The sequence below is a fragment of the Accipiter gentilis genome, chromosome 7, assembly GCF_929443795.1.
Source record: "Accipiter gentilis chromosome 7, bAccGen1.1, whole genome shotgun sequence".
NCBI classification, from domain to species: domain Eukaryota; kingdom Metazoa; phylum Chordata; class Aves; order Accipitriformes; family Accipitridae; genus Astur; species Astur gentilis.
In genome coordinates, this window is record NC_064886.1 from 40,467,624 (window position 1) to 40,487,078 (window position 19,455).

Genomic DNA, 19,455 nt, shown 5'->3' on the forward strand with positions numbered 1-19,455 from the left:
CATGTGGCTCATTAAAGTCCTAACATCTGAACTTGTACATTAAAGGTAACCAAATAATTAATCCGAGTAGTGTTCCTTCTATTAGTGACAGCATGCCCACTAGAAGGCACTCTCTGCTAGAAAGTTATCATCTTGAGGAAAAGTGAAGAGCTTCATTAAATAATTCCATGTGAATACCTACAGAAAAACTGCAGACTCGGGTGTAATTTTAGCGAGAGGATGGACAGCATCTCTGGCCTTGCTTACAGGTGCTTCAACAGCAAAACCATACAGAATCAAAATTATTTTCTTTCCGAAGGCGCTGTGTCAAATGTTTTTACAGCATGAAGAAATTAATTTCATGAGCTTTCAAGTTTGGAGGAAGAACCCCTGAATGACTTCAGCAGTCCCCCAGGGTTTGGAAGACAGGCGGGTTAGGTCTCCTACTGATTTCTATAGCAATCTCAGGCAAACCAATTCCCTGTGCCTCACTCATCTAAGGAAAGGAACCAACCATACTTTATTGGGAGTGTTGAGACAGTAAGTCGAGAGGTGGCCAGATAACGTGAATATGCACAAAGGTTCCCTGTCTCCCCTGCCAACAAGGGACTGCGAGAATTGCAAGATGAAGTCCAAGTAATTTCTCATGAGCTCCGTCCGAAAGCAGGCAGCAATGCAGTGATGGCACTTGCTGGGCACCTGGGAGACCTGGGTTCAACTCGGGGAAAGGAAGGCATCGAAACTAGCTCTTGCAGACAGCAAGTGTCATGGTTTAGTGGGTTGCTCTGGCCTATAACCAGCTTCATTTGATGCATGGAGCAGATGGTATTAGTTGAAGAGCTATCTGTGTGCAGTCTTATTTACCATACATTGTCTTTAGGGCAGAGATTAAATGAAAAATCCTCTTAAGCATACCATAATTCTGGATCACCCATCAGTGGGCCTAAGTGTTTCAAAACATGCATTTATTATGACACTGTTCCTCTCTACTGACAGAGTATCGTTCCTGCTATAAAGATAGGAATTAAGACACCGGAAGAGATGAGACAGGAGTTTCAAATTTATTTCTGTTGCCCAGTGTAAAATACATAGGCCACACAGCTCCAGAGATCTTCAGCTTGTTTCTGGGTTGTTAGGTCTTAAGTCTAGCATTCAGAAAACAATACTGTTATTAATGCTTGGCTATGAAAATTGTGGTTGAAGACTTGCATGGTGTCACTCATAATTCCTGTCATAGAAAACCCGATTCTATTTGCTGTTCCCAATGTAAATCTTTTGTGAGTGTGTCTAGACTCAGTAGCCAGCCGGAAACAGTTTGGAAACAGTGGCTTTTTCCTCAGTAATAGCTCTGAAGAGTCAGAGTGGAAAAGAAGCAGGGGTTGAAGAGGATGGTGGTAATGGAAATCTGGAGCAGAAGTGGCGAGGTGAGAGCAGAGACAGTGGAGAGCTTGAGGAACTTAGGCAGGAGCAAGGGGGGTTCTGTCTTCTCCGTCCTTAGCTGTTCTTCCTTTTTCCCATAAATGCAGGACCCGTAGACTCTCTGCTTGCTCTGTGTAATTCCATACCTCATGCTCACTTACAGAAAGTAGCTTCGCTGCCCCCTTAGTTGCTGCTTGGGCTAGGACAGGAAAGAATGAAGGAAGCGGCAAGTTCAAGAGAGCACATTTTCCATCTCTCTCACCTCCTCCGAGATGGCACCTATCATACCAGAAACCCTTTCCCCGCTTGCAGGTAGGCAGGAGGCAGACGTGAGCAGATGATACCCATACTCACTCACGCAGGCAGAGCAGACAATTCTGCTGCCATAGCCTGGGTCTGCTGTGCCTGTGAATTACAGCAGGTCTGCTCAAAGTCAACACCAGCTTTGAATTGCAAACTGGAAAATGCAGCATCCACCACACCTGCTTGTACCAGGAAACCAGAGTAGGGTGCATTCAATCTGTAACTGTTTGTGAAAATACACTGTAGGAGGTAAATACATCAATGATAAAATCCAAATGTATGTTACCATGATGACAGGTAGCAGAAAATTTCTCTTAAAGTAGAAAGTGCTTATATAGACTTTAGCATAGAGTTAAATAACTAAAAAACACAACCTGCAGTCTCAAATGACAGTCCTGAACAGAACAGAGCATGTAGTTTGATTTAAATGAATATATGCAACAGCTTTCTTCATATTCTAATAAGGAAGACAGTCCCTATTCAAGAGCTTGATCTTCTTCTTTGCAACTGAGGCAGCCCAATGGAAGGGACAAATATTTGTCAGGTCAGATATGAACCAGCATATTCAGAAAAAATAAAAAAAAAAAAGCACTATTATTTTGTAAAGTCTTATCAAATCCATATAAAGTAACACTTAAGAACAATCCTCTTGTGCTTTTTTTGTCAATTACACTAACTGCACTTCAAGAAAACATGGCCAAAAGGGATTGTACTTTGGTTTGCGTGTGCTGGTTGTATGTAGAAGCTCCATCACTGGTTCTGAGTAAGAATAAAACATGTTTCTCAAAAATATGCAGAGTTTAAAGAGCTACAAGTAATAACCTCCCTGTCTGAAAGGATTGTTTTGAATTGGATTATTACTTTACAAAATCAGTTAAGCATTAAATTTATGATGGAAGACTATCTCTACTGAAAAGTGATTAGAATCTTTCCGATGACTTGGATAATCTAGCTGCTTCTTAAAGCTGAAATAATTTTCCAGTAAGTTATTCTGACACAATAAACTTCAGGAAAGCAGGCCTACTATTGCTGTATATAGGATAGCACAAGCAAATTCAAGAATGACCATCTCTCCCACAGGAGGAAGCCCAGATGAGAATTTATAGTTGTATAAACATCATACAAAATGATCCTCCATTTTAATATATTTTACTATGAATTTGGTCTATATTGTAATTACCTAGTAAAATCCAGATTTTACAGGGCATGAATCATGCTCACCCTTTTATAATACAGACTATATTCTAGTATATCTAGACTATAAGCAGCAGCTGTGCTAAACTCTTTCTATAACTTATAACTAAATACAATCTCACATATAATGATATACTTATACTAGATTTTGCTTTAATATATATGACCTGACTATTTGTTACCACATAATACTTTATTAGATTTTTTAAATGACATTACAAAGAGCCTAAGGCTAGTATTACAAGGTGTACTGGTATATTTCCTATGTTCACAAAATTCCCCTATTATTACAAGCCTTTATTACAATTTCCCCTCAGTTTTGAAAAATGACCTGTCATATTGCCTTCATAATACACAGGTGCTAATTTGGTGCCATTCAAAGAGCAGTCTTAAGTATGGTCCACATATAACTGCTGACTGCTTCTAGTGCTTTCTTAAACTTGTATTTCAAGTTTGAGGAGCATTGCAACAATTGTCAGTAATATCTGACAGTGGTCATTTTTCTTCACACGTGACATAGTACAGACTCTTCTAAATACTCTTTTCATTGCCAAAATACTGTAACGTAGTCCATTACACTCCAGGGCCATAAACGTGGATGTGATTAGAAAAACAAACACCTTTCCAAACCAAGTATTTTGAAGAGTTCCGGCTAGCTGTTATTCAAAGAGAAGAAAGGCTTTACAATTCTAACTGGATTCTCTCCTTTTTTGTTACTCAGTATAACATTGCTTTGTTAGCAAACTGTTTTGTACAACGAGCTGATTTAAACTGAAAGACCACATACAGACACTCCCACAATTCCATCCCTGTTCTGTCCAGCGTTGCTATTTTAATCATAATTATTGTTCAAAGATGATGCTAAATGACACATCGGCAGTTTCAAAGTAGAGTTTTACAGTGTTAAAAAACTTAAATCCCATAGTGAGATTTTTCATAGTTAATAGTTCCTTGTCTGTTTAAATGTAACAGATTTTAATGGCAGTGGTTGCTCAACTGTGTACAAACATCTCTAATGTTAAATCTCTATTTCTGGTTTATGTTCTAGAACACACAGGTAAGGTAATAACCAGGAGTAGGAGATATGATTTTGATATTCAGTGCCTTATTTTTCCAAAATCACCTTATTACATTTACGAGAAAACAGCACATAGTCCTCAACTAGTTGAGTGACTGATGCTCAGAGCTAAGATTAATGAAAAGTTTCAACCTTGTGCTTCACTCTACAAAGTTACGTTAGACAAGTTAAGATTTTAATTTAATGGGAGTCACTAGGTGTTTAGCTACCAAAAATGAAATGTCTAGAAAAAGCATAAGAAAGAGAAAGTGACTTCACAAAAAAATACACCCAGTACTTGAGAACCATAAGATCAGTGTTTTAATAACACAACTAATTGATCCTCATAACAAGAATTCAAAAAGTGAAATTACAGTACACAAATCAAAATATAAACTAATCTATCCCTAACTATACAATATACATTAGGAATGCAAGCTCTGTAACAATATAAAAATGCTTTTACACACAGTAGTTGCAAAAAGCTGTTCTGTAATTCCAAGGACTTGTAGAAAAAAGAAAAAAAAAAAAGAAGTCTTCCAGGATTCATCTTAAGCTATTGGCAATCTGTTGGGGAAAAACAATAAGAATAAAAAAATGTTACTGAGAAGAATTAGGAGAATCATACTCATCAGAAATTTTCATTTGTGAGGTTCAGGCTAAGGGAACTGGCACAGGGGGCAATGACACCCATAATACTTTGTATTTCTGTCAAAGTATCACAAAAATAGGTACTTCAACAAGCAAGATGTATACCTGTTTCAAACACACATGCCTATTACACAGGCTGCATAGCATTCTAGACGTGACCTCAGAATTTCAGGCCTAAGAGAGGCTGAGACATGTCTGTCAGCCACCTGAGAAAAAAAAGTGAATCTAATGTGATACATCCTGTACTTTAATTACCAGTTGCCTTCCATGGATTACAAAAATCAAGCTCTATACAAACTGAAGTGAAATCTTAGCGCTTACATATCATAATTAAGCACCACACACACACACCTTGTTTATGCTGTAACAGTTTTGGCACTCTTGCATTGCCCCCATCTTCTGAAATGCCTTTAGCAATTGTTGTAAATGCTGTGTGTGGTCCTACCTGATCACCTGAATTTATTTACATGGTTTTGTACTAGATTTTGAACTGCTGCTTGCCAAGTAGATGAAACATCTACTTCTCCAATTTTTTTGTATAATATAGGGGCAGGTTATCAATTAAGAAATTACATAAGAAGAATATATATCACATTTAACCTTTCAATAAGAAATTTCTTTTTCCAGGGAGCGTTGCCCTAGAATACGCCCTGCCTCATGTCTGAGTGTTGTCTTACACTGTCGAGTCAGGACCTGCTGCTTTGCAGTAGTATGTGTGAGTCACATACTCCCAGCAAGCTCCTAACTTACACAGGAGAAATTTACAGCAGCTCACTCATTAGCCCCTGTGCACAGCAGCAAGTCTGCAATCTTTAGGAGCTTAGTGGGAGCTGAAGTCTAGAGGATGCAGTAGAAGATGGAAGATTAGCACCATGCTCACACTAACTTGCCAGCTATGGAAATCGGAGCTGATTTTGGTAACGTACATGAGATTACGCTCCTTTTCAGAACACTCAATATGATGAGAAAAAAAAAAGAAAAAGAGAACAGCTCGGTTTGCTGCTGGTATTTTTTCCCATCTCTTCTCCTTCCCATGCTGCAAAGACAGTCATTATTTCAGATCACACTCAGAGAACCAGAGGATGAATACAGCTATTGCACTTCCTCAAAGCTAACTTGACATGAAGAAAATAACTTTCTTCCCAATACTGATGACGAAAACATCCTTGCTGAAGAGGCTAGTAGGACCCTGCTGAGAAGAGCTTCTTAAGGCTTCTTGTATTATAACACCATATATAATTCTATATAGAGAGAGTACAATACTATATATATATATATAGTTCTGCTCTGCATGAATTTCAGACTACCTCACAAATCAAAGGAAAAAGTCCATTTACTTTAAAGTCAGTATTTTCAAGTGACCTGAGAATTTGTTTCAAGGCTAGCAAGCAATTGTCTCACTTTAACTCTTGTTAGTAGCAGGGGTCTTGTTCTCGCCTTCCAATTCTTCCACTCCCGCTTGTGTCATGAGGTCTGCTATGTTCTTCTCCAGGTCATCTATGCGACAGCTCATGTCATCAAGTTCACTGGAGTTAAGGACTATGATTGCAATCTAGTAGAGGCTGGGATTTTTTGTTTGCTTGCTTTTTATTGCAGCTTTGCTCAAACTCTTATGGTCACTTTAAATTTATCTTACAAATCCCACTGATAAATATACTTTAAAATACTTATGATTCTGTAGTGTATAGCACCTATCTGCCCTTAAGAAAGGATATTTCTTCCAATTATTTGGTCAGACATGGTCTGAAATTTGTCCTGCATTTGCTGAAGCAATGTCTGCACCTAATAGAAAGGAAAAAAAGAAGTCTGTTTTGTTTTCATTAAAGAGGCTGTTACAGTATTTAGTCTCATGTAATGAGGTAATTACAATATTTTCTTTCACTGCCGAGCTCAGCCGCGCACAAACTCTGCAGTATAATTCCATATTTAAGTATCACATTTTCACATCTGTATGAATGTACACACAGAAGAAACGAAGCTCACAGTAAACAACTTTAAGATCTAGAAAACGCCTGTGTTGCACAACCAGGACTAAACCCACAACTGCTGCTTCCAGCGTCCTACATTAATCACACAGTGACACATTCCCCATCAGAATAACAGCCTTCCTCTCCGCACTCCCGAACCCTTGCTCTTCAGCATATCCCTCCCGGACACAGATAACTTCTCCTTGCCCAAGGGAGGCCCGCTCTGAGCCGAGCCGTCCCTCAGGAACTCGGCAGAAACAACTCTACAGTGGAACCGGTTTATGCGACGACCCGGGGAAAAGACCCAGGCGACACCACAAGCCCAGCAGCCCCTCCAACAGCAGGCAGACGCGGGTTACCCAAGCTGGGCCCCGGGAGGTAACGCCAGGGCCCGCCAACGGGGCCAGGCCGGAGGCTTCTACCCCTTCCCGCCGGGGCCTCTCCTCAGGGAGGCGGCTCTGCGCCCCGCTCCCCGCTTCCCGCTTCCCCCCGCACCCCCCGAGGCGGTTGGCCCAGACCCGGCGGACTCACCACGGCGGTGAGATCCTGCACGGTCTTCGGGTCGGTCTCGGCCATGGTGGGTCCAGGTCCCGGTTCCCGTCTCCACGGTAGCGGCGCTTCCGGGCCGCGCCTCGCCACTTCCGCCGACTCTTCCTCGCGAGAAGAGGCGGGTTCCCCCCCCCCCGAGCATTCTGGGAAATGTAGTCCGCCCCCCGCCCCCCACGGGCGCCTGAGGGGAGAGAGTGGGGACCGGGCAACGCCGGGCGACGGGCGGGAAAACCCACGGAAAACCCACGGAAAGCCCCGTCACCGGGCTGCCCGCACCCACCGTCGTGGCAGGGAGAGCGTCCCTCGGCCAGTTGCGGGATCCCACTCATCCCCCCGAGGCTGCCGAGTCGGCCTCCGGCCTGTTCCCCCTCCACCGCCATCATGGCTGTCGTTGCTCCCCGCGGTGTGAGGACTTCGTGGGCCTCCCCTGCGGGTGCTAACTCAGCGTAGGAGGTGAAGTCTCGTGTAAACAGAGCACTGACATGGCCGTGTGGGATGGGAACGTGTTGAAACACCTTTCTTCCCCCCCCCCCCCCCCATGTAATCTTACGCTCAGAATGAAGGCTTTCCTCATGCACAGATTTAATAGTTTTGCTCACGCTCTTAAAAAATAGCTTTGCGAGTTGGGGAGATTACAAATGTATTTTTCTAGCCTGAGAATTGGTGCTGCCTGAAGAGGCCTTCTCCTTCTTTATCGTTTAATTTAAAAGGGAATGAGCAGTTAAACCCAGCCAGCAGACATTTGCAGGTAATCTGGCTTCCGAGGGAGGCTCACTGGAGGGAGGGCGGCATTACAGATTAGTGCTGGAAGTCAGGAACGTTATATAAGTGGATTGATGATTAAAGGGAGTATATTATTGTGGCATATTGTCTTCATGAAAGAAAGTACAAATAACAAAGTTGCGTGCATTAGATTAATGTCTGCTGCAGATTAGTGACATGGTCTTTAAGATACTGAAAGCTTCGTAGGCTGGATTTTTGTGGTGGGGATGGATGCAGGATAAGCATTTCCTAAGTGTACATTTATAGGGTTTTTAGACCAAAACTACTCATTTGTAGTTTTCGTTTGTGAAATGAGTTGATGTTTACACAGCTTGGTTATTGTATACTGGGATGAGGTCTAAACAGAAGTTAACAAAAACATTGAATATGAATTTGTAAATGAAGAACGTTTCCCATTAGCAGCAGATGATTCTCAAACGTCTCATTTCGACCGAAAGCCGATACGATGCGCTGAGACACTCTGCCTTATCCCATAACTAATAACGAATGTGAGATGTGGGGCATTTGCATTATTAATGTGCCTGTTGGAGCACTGCAGTAGTAATAAAAAAACTATGTAGTGCCAGCATGGGGAAATTTTGTTGTCTGTTGAAAAGTAAATACAGTTTCTAGTTCTGAAAAATGCTAAGAAATTAACTCCCATTTATTTGTTTGATGTGTTTATGGAAGGTGGTTGTTTTTATAATGCTATTTTGAGTCAGATAAACTATTGTTGTGAAAAGGTCGTCATATCTGGTCTCTTGGTGCACGTCAAAGTGCAGATCTCTTGGCTCCCCCCAACACTGGTGTGAGTCTCATGGCAGATAGCAGTGCTTACAGGGTCGGGCTGTGGCTGCTGCCCTGCCGCTCCAGACCCCAAAGGATGTGGCATAGCAATGTCTGTCCAGGGACCGTGTCTTCCCTGACATGCTTTTGAACATATGGCTGTACAGGGAGACGACACGGAGTCACTGACGTGGACTCTCTCGTGTGCGCTGTGTGTTGCTCGGTCAGGCAGTTGTGGCTTTCTGCAAAGAGTTTAGCAGATGCAAACACAGCAGGGAGAGATGTGCACAGAGCAGGAGAGGTCTGAGGTGTATGCTTGTGCCTTCTCACTCCAAGCTGAGGGTGATCTTTATTCTATTACATGTTCTTCTGGTAAAACTAAGTTGCTGTGTCCCGTTATCTTCTTAGTATTTGCTGTCCTTAGGTAGTGCAGAAGAGGGGGAAGCTCTCAGGAAACTGCTTGATATGTCAAGCTATTAGAGGCCATTTCTGTCTCTTCTAGCCTCCTGACCAGGGTGTCAAGGCTACATCCCACACTCTAGCTGCCTGCCAGGAGAAGACATATGGTCCAAAGCCTACTCCCTGCAGCAGTCCTCCAGGTTTCAGCAAGTGACAATGCATGTGCCTTTATTGGTTCTCCATCGTTTAACAAGAAAAAATTACGGATTGGCCTGATTCACCAGCTTTTTTTCTTGTAGATGGTTTTGTTGCACCTTGACCTTGAGATTGAGACATTACTGATTTGACTTCACCACTTTGTGACCATACTGTTACCAATTGTGGCAAATTTAGATAAGGCACTTCATAGATTCAGCTGGTGCCTCTTCTAGCACAAATATCCCAATACCGTGTTCCATTTTAGGGTACAGATGAGCCCTAGAAGGTTTTGACATATCACTTAAAATGTGTGTCTACTAAACTGGTATAACAGTCCTCGTTATGCAGGGAGTTGGATCTGACTAACAAAATGATTCCTCAGGCCATTAAGGTTTTCACTAAGTGTCAAACGGCTGCACACTTGTTCTCATAACTTTAGAAATTTTTTTTCATGTCAGGATAAAACATTTTCGTTATTCATTTGTTTCCAAGCATGGCATAGCTAAAGAATAACTGACTTTGGCATAGTTACACAATGACTTGACTTAAAATTTGCAGGGTTTTGTCTCCTTTTTGAGACTGGACTGAAAGAAAATGCTATGCAAGGAGGACTGGTAGGATTAATGATCCTTTCACAGTAATGTTCAGAGATTACTAAAATGAATGGAGCCGTAGAAGGCTGAATTCTCTTGCTAGCTTTTTAGTTACAAAGTCTTAATTTAAAGTATACAGAGGAGGACCTTTAAAATTTACAAAGAGCCTGTTTTTTTCCTTAAAATCAAGGGACATTTACAATGATAAATCTACAAACAGTTAATGAAACTCCTTTAAAATGCAGGGATATGTTTTTCCAATGCAGAATGATTAGACCTCATATAGCAGTAAGTCATGGTCAGGCTTTGTACAAAAGCAGGCACATCTTCAGTTTTCCAGAGAACTTGAAATGAACTTTGCCTTTGTGGAATTGTGATAGAGATTTCCGGTACTGGTGTCTTTAGGTCTGATTCAGTTCCTGTGTCCTTGGGTGACATAAGATTAGAGCTCAACAACTTGAAAAAAAGGCTATCAATTTAACAACTGATTTTTTGTGCCAGTTAATGCCAAAATCACCTTAAGTAGTTAATGCTGCAGAATTAATTGTATATTTGTTGTTAGGCTTTCTTCCCAGTAATCACAACACAGGGATTGGGAAGCGTCTAATGAAATATAAGTTTAAAAAGGCAGAATAAAATTTCCCAAAGGCAATTTTTTCAAAGATGGTTGTTTTTACAAAAGACCCTGTTCTTACCAAAACCACTGTTGTTGATTCTGTAATGACCTCAAAGAGTTGCGGTCCTCTATTTACAGCTTTTTTAAATAGCAGCTCTTCCAGAGGACCTAGTAGAATTCTGGTGCATTAGCTCAGCGGTAACAGTCTAGAAAAGATGATATTATTATGTCTGTGTATTCTGTGAGGCGATAAATAGCAACTATACTTTAATTGCTTTGAGTATCAGATCTTATTTGGGCTCCCTGATGACTTTCAGATAATTGTGGTAGTTCTGAGTGTTATTCGTACAATGATTGTGCACTCAAACTGTTGCAACTCTTCTTGCCTCACTGGAGTGTGCTGAGTTTATGGATCTTAAGATACTAAGCACGTAAAATCACAGATATGTGTTTTTTATCAAGCCAAAGACTTACGATGAAATCTTGAGAATGAATATAATATCTCAGTTGCAACCTGAGTTGCTCGTGGCAGAAATTCTTGAGAAAATATAACAAATAGAACTCATTTATTACTTCCAGAGGAATAACACTCCTTAGAGGCTGTCAAATATACATGAGGCCAGAACATATTAAACAAAGAACTGTGCTTAGAAAATAACTGTCAAGGGAAAAGTAAATGTTCAGTATCACAACTCATGTGAATATTTAACTGGATAAAGCACAAATTATAGAAACAGCAAAACCAGCTCTAGAATAAATGTGAGATTGATTTGTATTAAAACAGAAACAATTCACTGTGCTTTTTTCACATTGTTTTTCAGCAACTAAACCAAATAGCTTTTGTATGAGTAGTTCTCACATGATGTTAACTCCTGTTACAAAATGAAGTTATTTTTGCAGTAGTTATTCCCCTCTGGTAATTTATCCTATATTTTGTATTTTCAGTCTTTCATTAGTTTGCTGTTACTTGCCATCAGAACAGATCAAGGAGTACTTCCCTGGGTGCTTCAGGTCTTTTGGGCCACATGAGAGGAAAGAAAGACAAGCGGGGATTCATTAAGAGTAGCCAGATTTCATTTTAGGAGGTTGGGCCAGAGGAAGGTGAGCAAGGTAAGAGACAGAGATATGAGGGATGTTATATTTCATACATTACCCTTTCACTGTCTCATTCCTTCTCACTCTCCCACTTCATTCTTGTACACAGACACCTCAGAATGTTATTTCCTTAGCATTGCTACTAAACCCTCTGTGACTGAGGTGAGAAAGGCTTTTCTAATCTATACTTTCCCAAAGGGAAAAGCTTGCTGATGACCAATGACCACAAAGCCAAAAACTCCTGCTGAGGTCCTGGAAGGAGAAGGATGTTACACTGTTCTTCCTTTAGATTTACTAAGTTTTCAGCAGCAGAAAGCAATCAGAAACAATACCAAAATGTGACAATGCATGGCAATATCAGTGGCCTAATAATAATTGCATGGTAATGTATGGTATTGCTTACTGGCATCTCTAGGGCCAGGACAAGAGGAACTGTGCTTAAGGAACGACCTATAAAAGGACAATGAAGAGATTATGAGATTATAGTTTGTTACCTTTAGTGGACCCTATAGTTCTATAAGGAAAAGGACAAGTCATATGTACAAACCCAGACATTTTACTAGGAGAAAAGTCAACTAAATATAGATACTTTCATTGTCGACAGGTGAGCCTTAAAAGAAACTGCTAAGATATGTTTTGCTTCACATGGCCATCTGTCCTCTGGTAGATTCAGTCTTTGGAGATGTTGGTCAAAGAATCCATAATCAGCACATTTATAAAAACATGTACATGATCTGTGTGATCAGCATGTGTACGGTTCATTTGGTAGCAGTCCATTAAATGCAATAATTAAATTCACCAAGAGAAATGTATGATTTTACAAGAGCAAAAAAGTGTAGTAACTTTATAAAGCTATTTGAATTTTGGTATTTTATGTATGGCGACTTTTTAAATTAAGCATGAGAAAAGACTGCAAGATGAGGGAGGTAGGGAAGGGTGGGCCTCAAAAAGAGACTTTACTTTAAAACTGCACCTTCCAATTCTAACTCTGCCTTGATAAAATTTTCATGAGGACCACTTAATCCAGAATCCCATTATTTCTGATGGGCATCTGCACAGGACAGAAAAACCGGGCTGTGGAATTGTTTCAGTTGAGTGCCAAAGGACCAGGAGGAATTCCTACTGAAAAGAGAAAGTCTTAGTTAGTGTGAAGTTGTCTGAGCTGCTCCTTGCCTCAGTGCTACTGCAGCTAAGGCAGTATGAGGAGAAAAGGAAGGGCCATACTCTGCTAACACAAAGTATTGCGGTCTCGATCTCCTTTGGACAGTTCTAGGGATAACAGTCTCTCTCTTTCACTGTCAATTTCAGGTCCATCCCTGATTTGTTGCCCCTTAGCACCACATACCAGCTGATTTTTCTGTGAAAGAATCATGGAGTCCAACTTCAGTGGAAGGGAATGAGCTCTGTGCGTGCCAGTACCTTACAGGTAAAATGTTAATGTAGAGATATGAATCTTTCATCGTAGCAATGTGCATTGTGGACTATGCACCAAAATGAAATATTTTGTTCTCACATACATTGACATTTATGGCCTATAGTGCCTGAAGACCTTAATTTTTAGAAACTTGAAGTCCATTTTCTCCTTCAATTATAAGCATTCCAGAGGGCATCTCATTACGGTTCCCGAAAAGAGCAAGCATGCCAGATATGAGGAATAATTTTGTTGTGCTAATTAAATGTAAATGATTGGATTTTTCCATCAAGTAATTAGTAGTAACGTTGGCTGAAATTCAAGGAGATTTGCAGTGCAGAAAGAGAGAAGTTCTTAATGGAGATTTGGTTTCTTCTCCAGGTAGAGATGCCAGTAAAATATTTTGTACCTTGCTGGGTCTGGCTGTGGTGCAGGTGGTTGTTCTTGATGTTTTTTAGTACAGATCACTACCTCTGTTAAAGTCACTGGTGTGCTGCTTTCAGAGGTACTTGAGTGTCCGTTGTCATCCTAACTTAGGATTTGCAAGGAGCCAGTGAGATATGAAACTTGTGTCTGGGTTCACTGGAAGTAATCTTCCTGTGTCTTGAATTCTGGAATTTCCTGATGAAGCACCTTCAGAGCAGAGACAGATCAAGCTACTTAGTAGATTATACTTCAGGAGAAGAATTAGCTTTTAACCACAAAGAGATACACTTATGCATCAAAACATATTTCAGTGCTTTATCTGCAAACATTGGGTTGATATTACAGTGTTGCTGCTGAGCACTCAAGGGTGGAGGTCAGACTAACAGCTGACTCACTTCAGTGAAAATTTGTTGGTCTTGAAGATGTAGACAAACCATTTTGAACATGACTTTGAGCATGCAGTCTCACTCTTCATGCTCCCAAATTAAGCAAAGGATAGGCAGTAAGTGCTAAATAACTTATTTAGTTTTACAGGAGTTTTTCTGAGCTAGAGGAACTGGAATTGCACTTGGGCGGCAAGCTAGTTTACTTGCAGCTTTAAATTGAAATTATAACAAATAGAACAACTGAGTGCTGTTTTTGCAGTCTTTGCATTTCGAGTCTAATCAATCAAGCCAGGGAATTACTTGAAGGTTCATAAGGGTATAGTACAATGAAGTTATTTTATGGTTTAACTCATAGACAGATAAGCCTGTGTCTTTTATCCTGTTAATTAGACCTGTCTACTTCTTTGCCAAAAAAAATAAGGTGTACTAAGAGGCTGATCCTGCACATTACTGATTATCCACAGCTGTCATGTGGAATTGCAGGTGCTGAGCACCTCAGGACATTGCAGGATTGAAGCATGTTTGTTCTGCAGGGCTAGGTCAGTGTCACACAGAAGGTGGCAAAAACACAGCCTGCAAAACTACAGTCATTTCCTTAGGGAAGACACTGTAGGTTATAGAGTGTGCCAGGCACTAATTAAATGTTGGCCAGTTTCTGGTTTAAATACTAAAAGTGCTCCCAGAGATGTTTGGGCTACAAAAGAGGGAATAAAATTTAGTCTCAGCTGGAAAGTTTGAAGAGCAAAAAATTAAGACAAAGCTATAATAGCAACCTCAGTAAGGGACACAAATTATGTTGGTTTACTCTTGCGTAAAAGTACTGTGTGGGTTATGGGAAACGAAGCGCTTTGGAGGTTACAGACTCCAGTAGGGCGAGGGGGGAATTTCCATCCAATGACTGGTAAGGCTTGAGTGCTGTAAACTATATCCAAACAATGACTGTAACTACATGGTAAGATTATTTCACCTTTTTTTTCTGAAAAATTGTTTTCATTGTTAATTGTTAGAGTTTTCTGAGAGAAATCAATACTGCTATTCTCATATCTTCTAACTCCATTCATTATATTTGCATTCTATTAAAAGAATGTCTCTGCTTTAATGAGTATACATTCTTGTTTGAATTACAGATGTTTTCTCTGTTTAATATATCTCCATGTACAACTTTTTTGCTGAAGTCTTCATTTCCTTCCACAAAGATAATATAATTATTTCCCAGTTTTAGGTTTTTATGCACAATAATGAAACGTTCCTTTATTTTATTTCTTGCCTTCTTCTGGAAGCGCAGTTAAGTTTAAGTATGTCTTACTTTTTGAATGTTGACAATCTACCCAGAATTAGCTGAAAATTTAAAAGATTACATTTCCTTGAACATTTCTTAAAGAATTCATTGGCATTTCTGCTGCTTCAAACAGACAAAGCTGGATATATTTAATTATAAATACTTCATGTGTAGAGGAGAATAGGTAATTATTCTCAGTGTCTGCTGCACTAAGATGTTTTTTCCCTGTTATTGAGTTAAAAGAAGTTTGGCAAATCAATCACAAATTTACAGCTACATATCTGAGACTAAAATTAAGGACAGTTGAAATTTTTTCTCATTGAAATTTGAAATGTTTGCTTCCAATTCCAACTCTTTAAAGCCAGGAGAAAGGCATCATTTGTAAACGGACAGAGGCACCACCTGGAAAACAAATGGACAACTGTGGGAGCCAGCAGGGAAGTCAGACTAGAAAAGGGGGCAGTTACATGGTTGTGCAGCCACTCTGAATAACAGGGTAATTGCAAAGGCTTTGCAGAACATGTAAATCTCTAACACTGAACATCTTGGGGCAGTGATAGCCAATTCTTACTCTGGCTGAATCTGGTGTTGAATTCTTGTTGATGCTGGCACGATCACAGTTAGGTTAATGCTGAGCTCTTTTGCAAAATCCACCCACTGAGGAATGAATAAAACCAGCATTTGTTTGTTCGGTATCATGATAGGAAAGGGAAGGTTTTCTAACTGCAACGTCCAGGCAAATATGGGTCTACATTTAGCTTCCCAAATTACTCATTAGAATGACTTCTTCATTTCCTGCCCAAACTGTGTACCACTGCTCTCATCACACAAAAATCTGCAGTTGTCTCATCTGTTGTAGGTAGACTATGATATTCCTGTTTGCAACATGAATATTTCTGCTTTAGTATACATTTCTTTAATTGTTAGCAACCTTAAAAATAATGCCTGCAGTTCCTTGTAATTGTCCATGTGCTGAAAGAGTTTTTGACAATGGACAACAAAAAAGAACTCCTCCATGTTCATCATCCTTTTCCTAATTTTGGGCCATGTTGTTAGCAATTCAGCATGATGCATAAGCAATAAATACTATTTTGTGCCTCAGATCTAGACAGCTGGTTCCCCAGATTTTGTGCAGAACTGTTTTACAACAGTTTGTTTGGCATACAGCAGTTCCCTGCTAAATTATTCACTTTATTCTGCGGCCAACACACTGGATGCTTGTGACATGTCAAGTGAAATTCAGTCACTACATCTGATGTAAACAAACTCTCAAGACTTGTCTCTTTGAGGAATAGAGCTTCTGATAATGTGATCATCTTCTCCCAGTCTGTGCTTAGCACTCCCAAGGGAGGCATTAATAAAGTGAAGGCAAGATCCTCATCATTTAGTGGTTGTGCACTCTCTACCCTTTAGCCAGCTTAGATTAGGTTGGGGTGAGAATGAGTAGGAACTGGAAAAGGAAGAGGCAGTTTGCTCACAAGAATCCACACCAGAAACCACTGAAGTAAAAGGGTTCTCTCCAGTAACCCTGGTGGGATTTGAGGCTCACATGGATCGTGTTCAATAGATAGTGAGGCAGAAAGACACAATACATCTGGGGACATAAGCATCATTTTTTTTAGTAAAACATGTCTTGTTTGGGGTCAATCACATAGCTTCTAGAGTCTGACTGGATTTTTGAGTCTGCAAGCTGCTGGCACTAGACACTAACCATATCAGTTGCCTCAGTGTGGGAGACTGGTTTATTTTTTCATCCCTAGAATCAGGGGGTAAGGAATAGGGTGGAGGGTGTACTCTTGTTGCCCTGCCACAGGAAGGGAAGATTGTGTGTTTAAAAAATGTCAGAATGGTACTGTAAAATTTAAGCCTTGAGATTTAGATTTCCCCAAGTTGTAAATGTGGTGTGGAAGCCACATATGTATCATTTGTTCTACCATACAGCAAAAACTGATAGCACAAAGGAGACTGGGTATTTTTTTTCTTCTAATACTAGGGAAAAAACCATCATTTGTTTTAGTCCCTACTGTTCCTCAGGAAAATCTTGAAGTCTCTCCAGTAGAAAAAAATACAGAAGATTGTTATCACAGACAAACTAGAAATCCCACTGGTGAAAAATAAGTACTTCTTCAAACACATCATAACTGGCAACATGAAGTGCTTCAAAGAAAAAAAAAAATCTGCTTTAATTATAGGCAATATCTCATATCAGCATAACATTCCTAGATTGTCTCTTTTTTGGGCCCCTTCCCTTTATCTGCAGGAGGTATGAAAACTTTTCACCATTTTCCTGAGCCTGACTGTGACAATCCATGTACTAAGTCAGATGATGGAGGAGGGTTTGTAGGAAAGATTGCAGCTGGCAGACCTGTTCCCTTTAAAGGCGCTCCTTTGAGAACCAGAGCTGGGCCAAAAGCATGCACCCCTTGTTGCCACGCAACAGTCAGACAGAACCCTGGGTACCAGACACAGCTCATCCATCACTTCATGATTTTTCAATATCCTTTTCAAATGTGGCTACCAGACTGCACACAGTGCTCCAGTCTGCCTCAGCTGTGCTGTAAAATAACTTTTCTTACTCCTACTTATTAGTCCCACACACATACATTTAAAGATCCTGTTAGTCTTTTATGCTACCACACATCATCAATTTCTATCTTAGTTTCAGATTGTGTCAGTGCTGTTCTGTCTCTGTTTATCATAATGCAACAAGGTCTCCTCATGTGAACTGAACAGTGGATAAGTCTTAACATTGGACTTATGTCCCTGCTAAGATAAATAAGACTCAGTGCAGGGAAAGCAGTTAAACATGGCTGTGAAAAAATGTCCACTGATCCAAATTTCTTCTGTTTCTGTTTCTAAGTAAGCATTTCCTATGGGAAGCTGTGTTCTTCATGCTGGATTCAGTGTGTTGTTATATCTGTGACGTGTGCTAGGAATATGTTATAGGGATATTTCTTTGCCATATAAGATGAAGACTGCTTTTTAACATCTTGATCTGTTTTCCCCTTATATCAGTAATATGAGTGGCTAATATTGAAAAGAACTAGTTCTTTCTTTATGTTGTTATAAACTGTATAAAGATGTTCAGAGCATGTGATAAATGAGAGTTACACCTGTCTGCGTGTGAGAGAACATATCTGTTCTTTGGTGTCAAAACACTGCCTATTTTTAGACTGCATTGATAGTACATGATTATTTTCAGTTCTTCCATGTAATACATTTCCATACATTTCCATTGATAATCAGTAGTGAGTGCTTATTTATGCAGTAAAATGCATAACAGTACACAATATCAAGCTATAAAAGTGTATGCAGGACTACTGCTATAATCTCCTGTTGCATGAATGTAGTATTGTCTAGCTCCATGCAAAAAGTTATTGAAAGGATCACATAGTCATAGCCCATTTGGAAGAAACAACCATCAAGTTTTAGAAGAAATTAAATTAAACTTTAACAGCACCCTAACTGCATGGCAGTAAAATTCAACTCTTACAATTTTTGGTTACTTTATCTTAGAAACACTTTTACTGTATCTTAAGCTATAGAAGAAATCCATTAGAAGCATAACTTGAAAGGGACACGAAGAGGTCATCTTTCATTTCCCTGTTCTAAAGCTACATGAGCTAAAAAACTTAAAGTGATGTATTATTTCAAAAATTGTGTGTGCATGCATGACTGCCAGGGGAAGAGTTAAGGTTATTTACTATAAGTTTACTACTTTCAGATGTCAAAATACATAACTTGAGCAGGGTCAGTAATGCATAGTCATATAAATAAGAGAAAGATGGAAACTGAGAGGAGGCACGTTTTGAAAAGAAATTGGAACTGGAAAACAATCCTAGAAACAATGTGATAAATACTTGTGAATCAATACTTGTCAACATGTTATTTGTGCACATTGTGATTTCATTATTCAGCCAGCCATGAATAAAACTCCATCTAAAGATAGTGGTTATTTTACTGCACTTTTCATAATCAAAGACTGTTGAAATTAAACTGGTGCATTAACTAGAGTTAATAATGTATGCTGCCTGGTTTAGTTACCACTTCTGTTCAGATCTGCACCACTAGTATCTAGGGAACACAAACAGTAGTAGACTCAGAGTGCCTGTAATTATTACTGCAAATTACTAAATTGATCTTGCCAGAAAAAATGGAGCAAAAGTTCTCTTGTTAATTAATTTTCTCAAATGATTTGTTAACTTGTGCATATACTGTGGAGATAGGCCAGATAAAGAAAAGGCAGGCACTGAAGAGATGTGCTTAGGGTGGTAAATGATGGATGAAATACTGTTAGCAATTTGCCCATTGTGTTTTTATACGTACTAATCTGAGTAATACCACAATTATTAGGTGCTGATGTCCTAAGAAAATTGGTTAAAATG

The 19,455-nt window shown here is 39.8% G+C and overlaps 1 protein-coding gene across 1 annotated transcript; it reads right to left on the bottom strand.

The window, feature by feature from the left end:
* Positions 1-3,069: 3,069 nt before the first annotated feature.
* On the bottom strand, positions 3,070-7,225 carry HSBP1 (heat shock factor binding protein 1). Its single transcript, XM_049804570.1, has 4 exons — positions 7,102-7,225; positions 6,319-6,385; positions 6,005-6,124; positions 3,070-4,519 (listed from the first exon to the last, which is right to left on the bottom strand). The coding sequence occupies exons 1-3, from the start codon at positions 7,144-7,146 to the stop codon at positions 6,006-6,008; spliced, it is 231 nt and encodes a 76-aa protein (XP_049660527.1). The 5' UTR covers positions 7,147-7,225; the 3' UTR covers positions 3,070-4,519; position 6,005.
* Positions 7,226-19,455: the final 12,230 nt, after the last annotated feature.

Excerpts from the sequence above, each read along its gene's own strand:
- HSBP1 (XM_049804570.1), bottom strand. The coding sequence starts at position 7,146 with ATGGCCGAGACCGACCCGAAGACCGTGCAGGATCTCACCGCCGTG. Across the intron at positions 6,386-7,101 it reads TGCAGGATCTCACCGCCGTG|GTGCAGACATTGCTTCAGCA; the intron begins GTGAGTCCGCCG and ends CCTTTCTATTAG. Across the intron at positions 6,125-6,318 it reads TGACCAAATAATTGGAAGAA|TTGATGACATGAGCTGTCGC; the intron begins ATATCCTTTCTT and ends ACTCCAGTGAAC.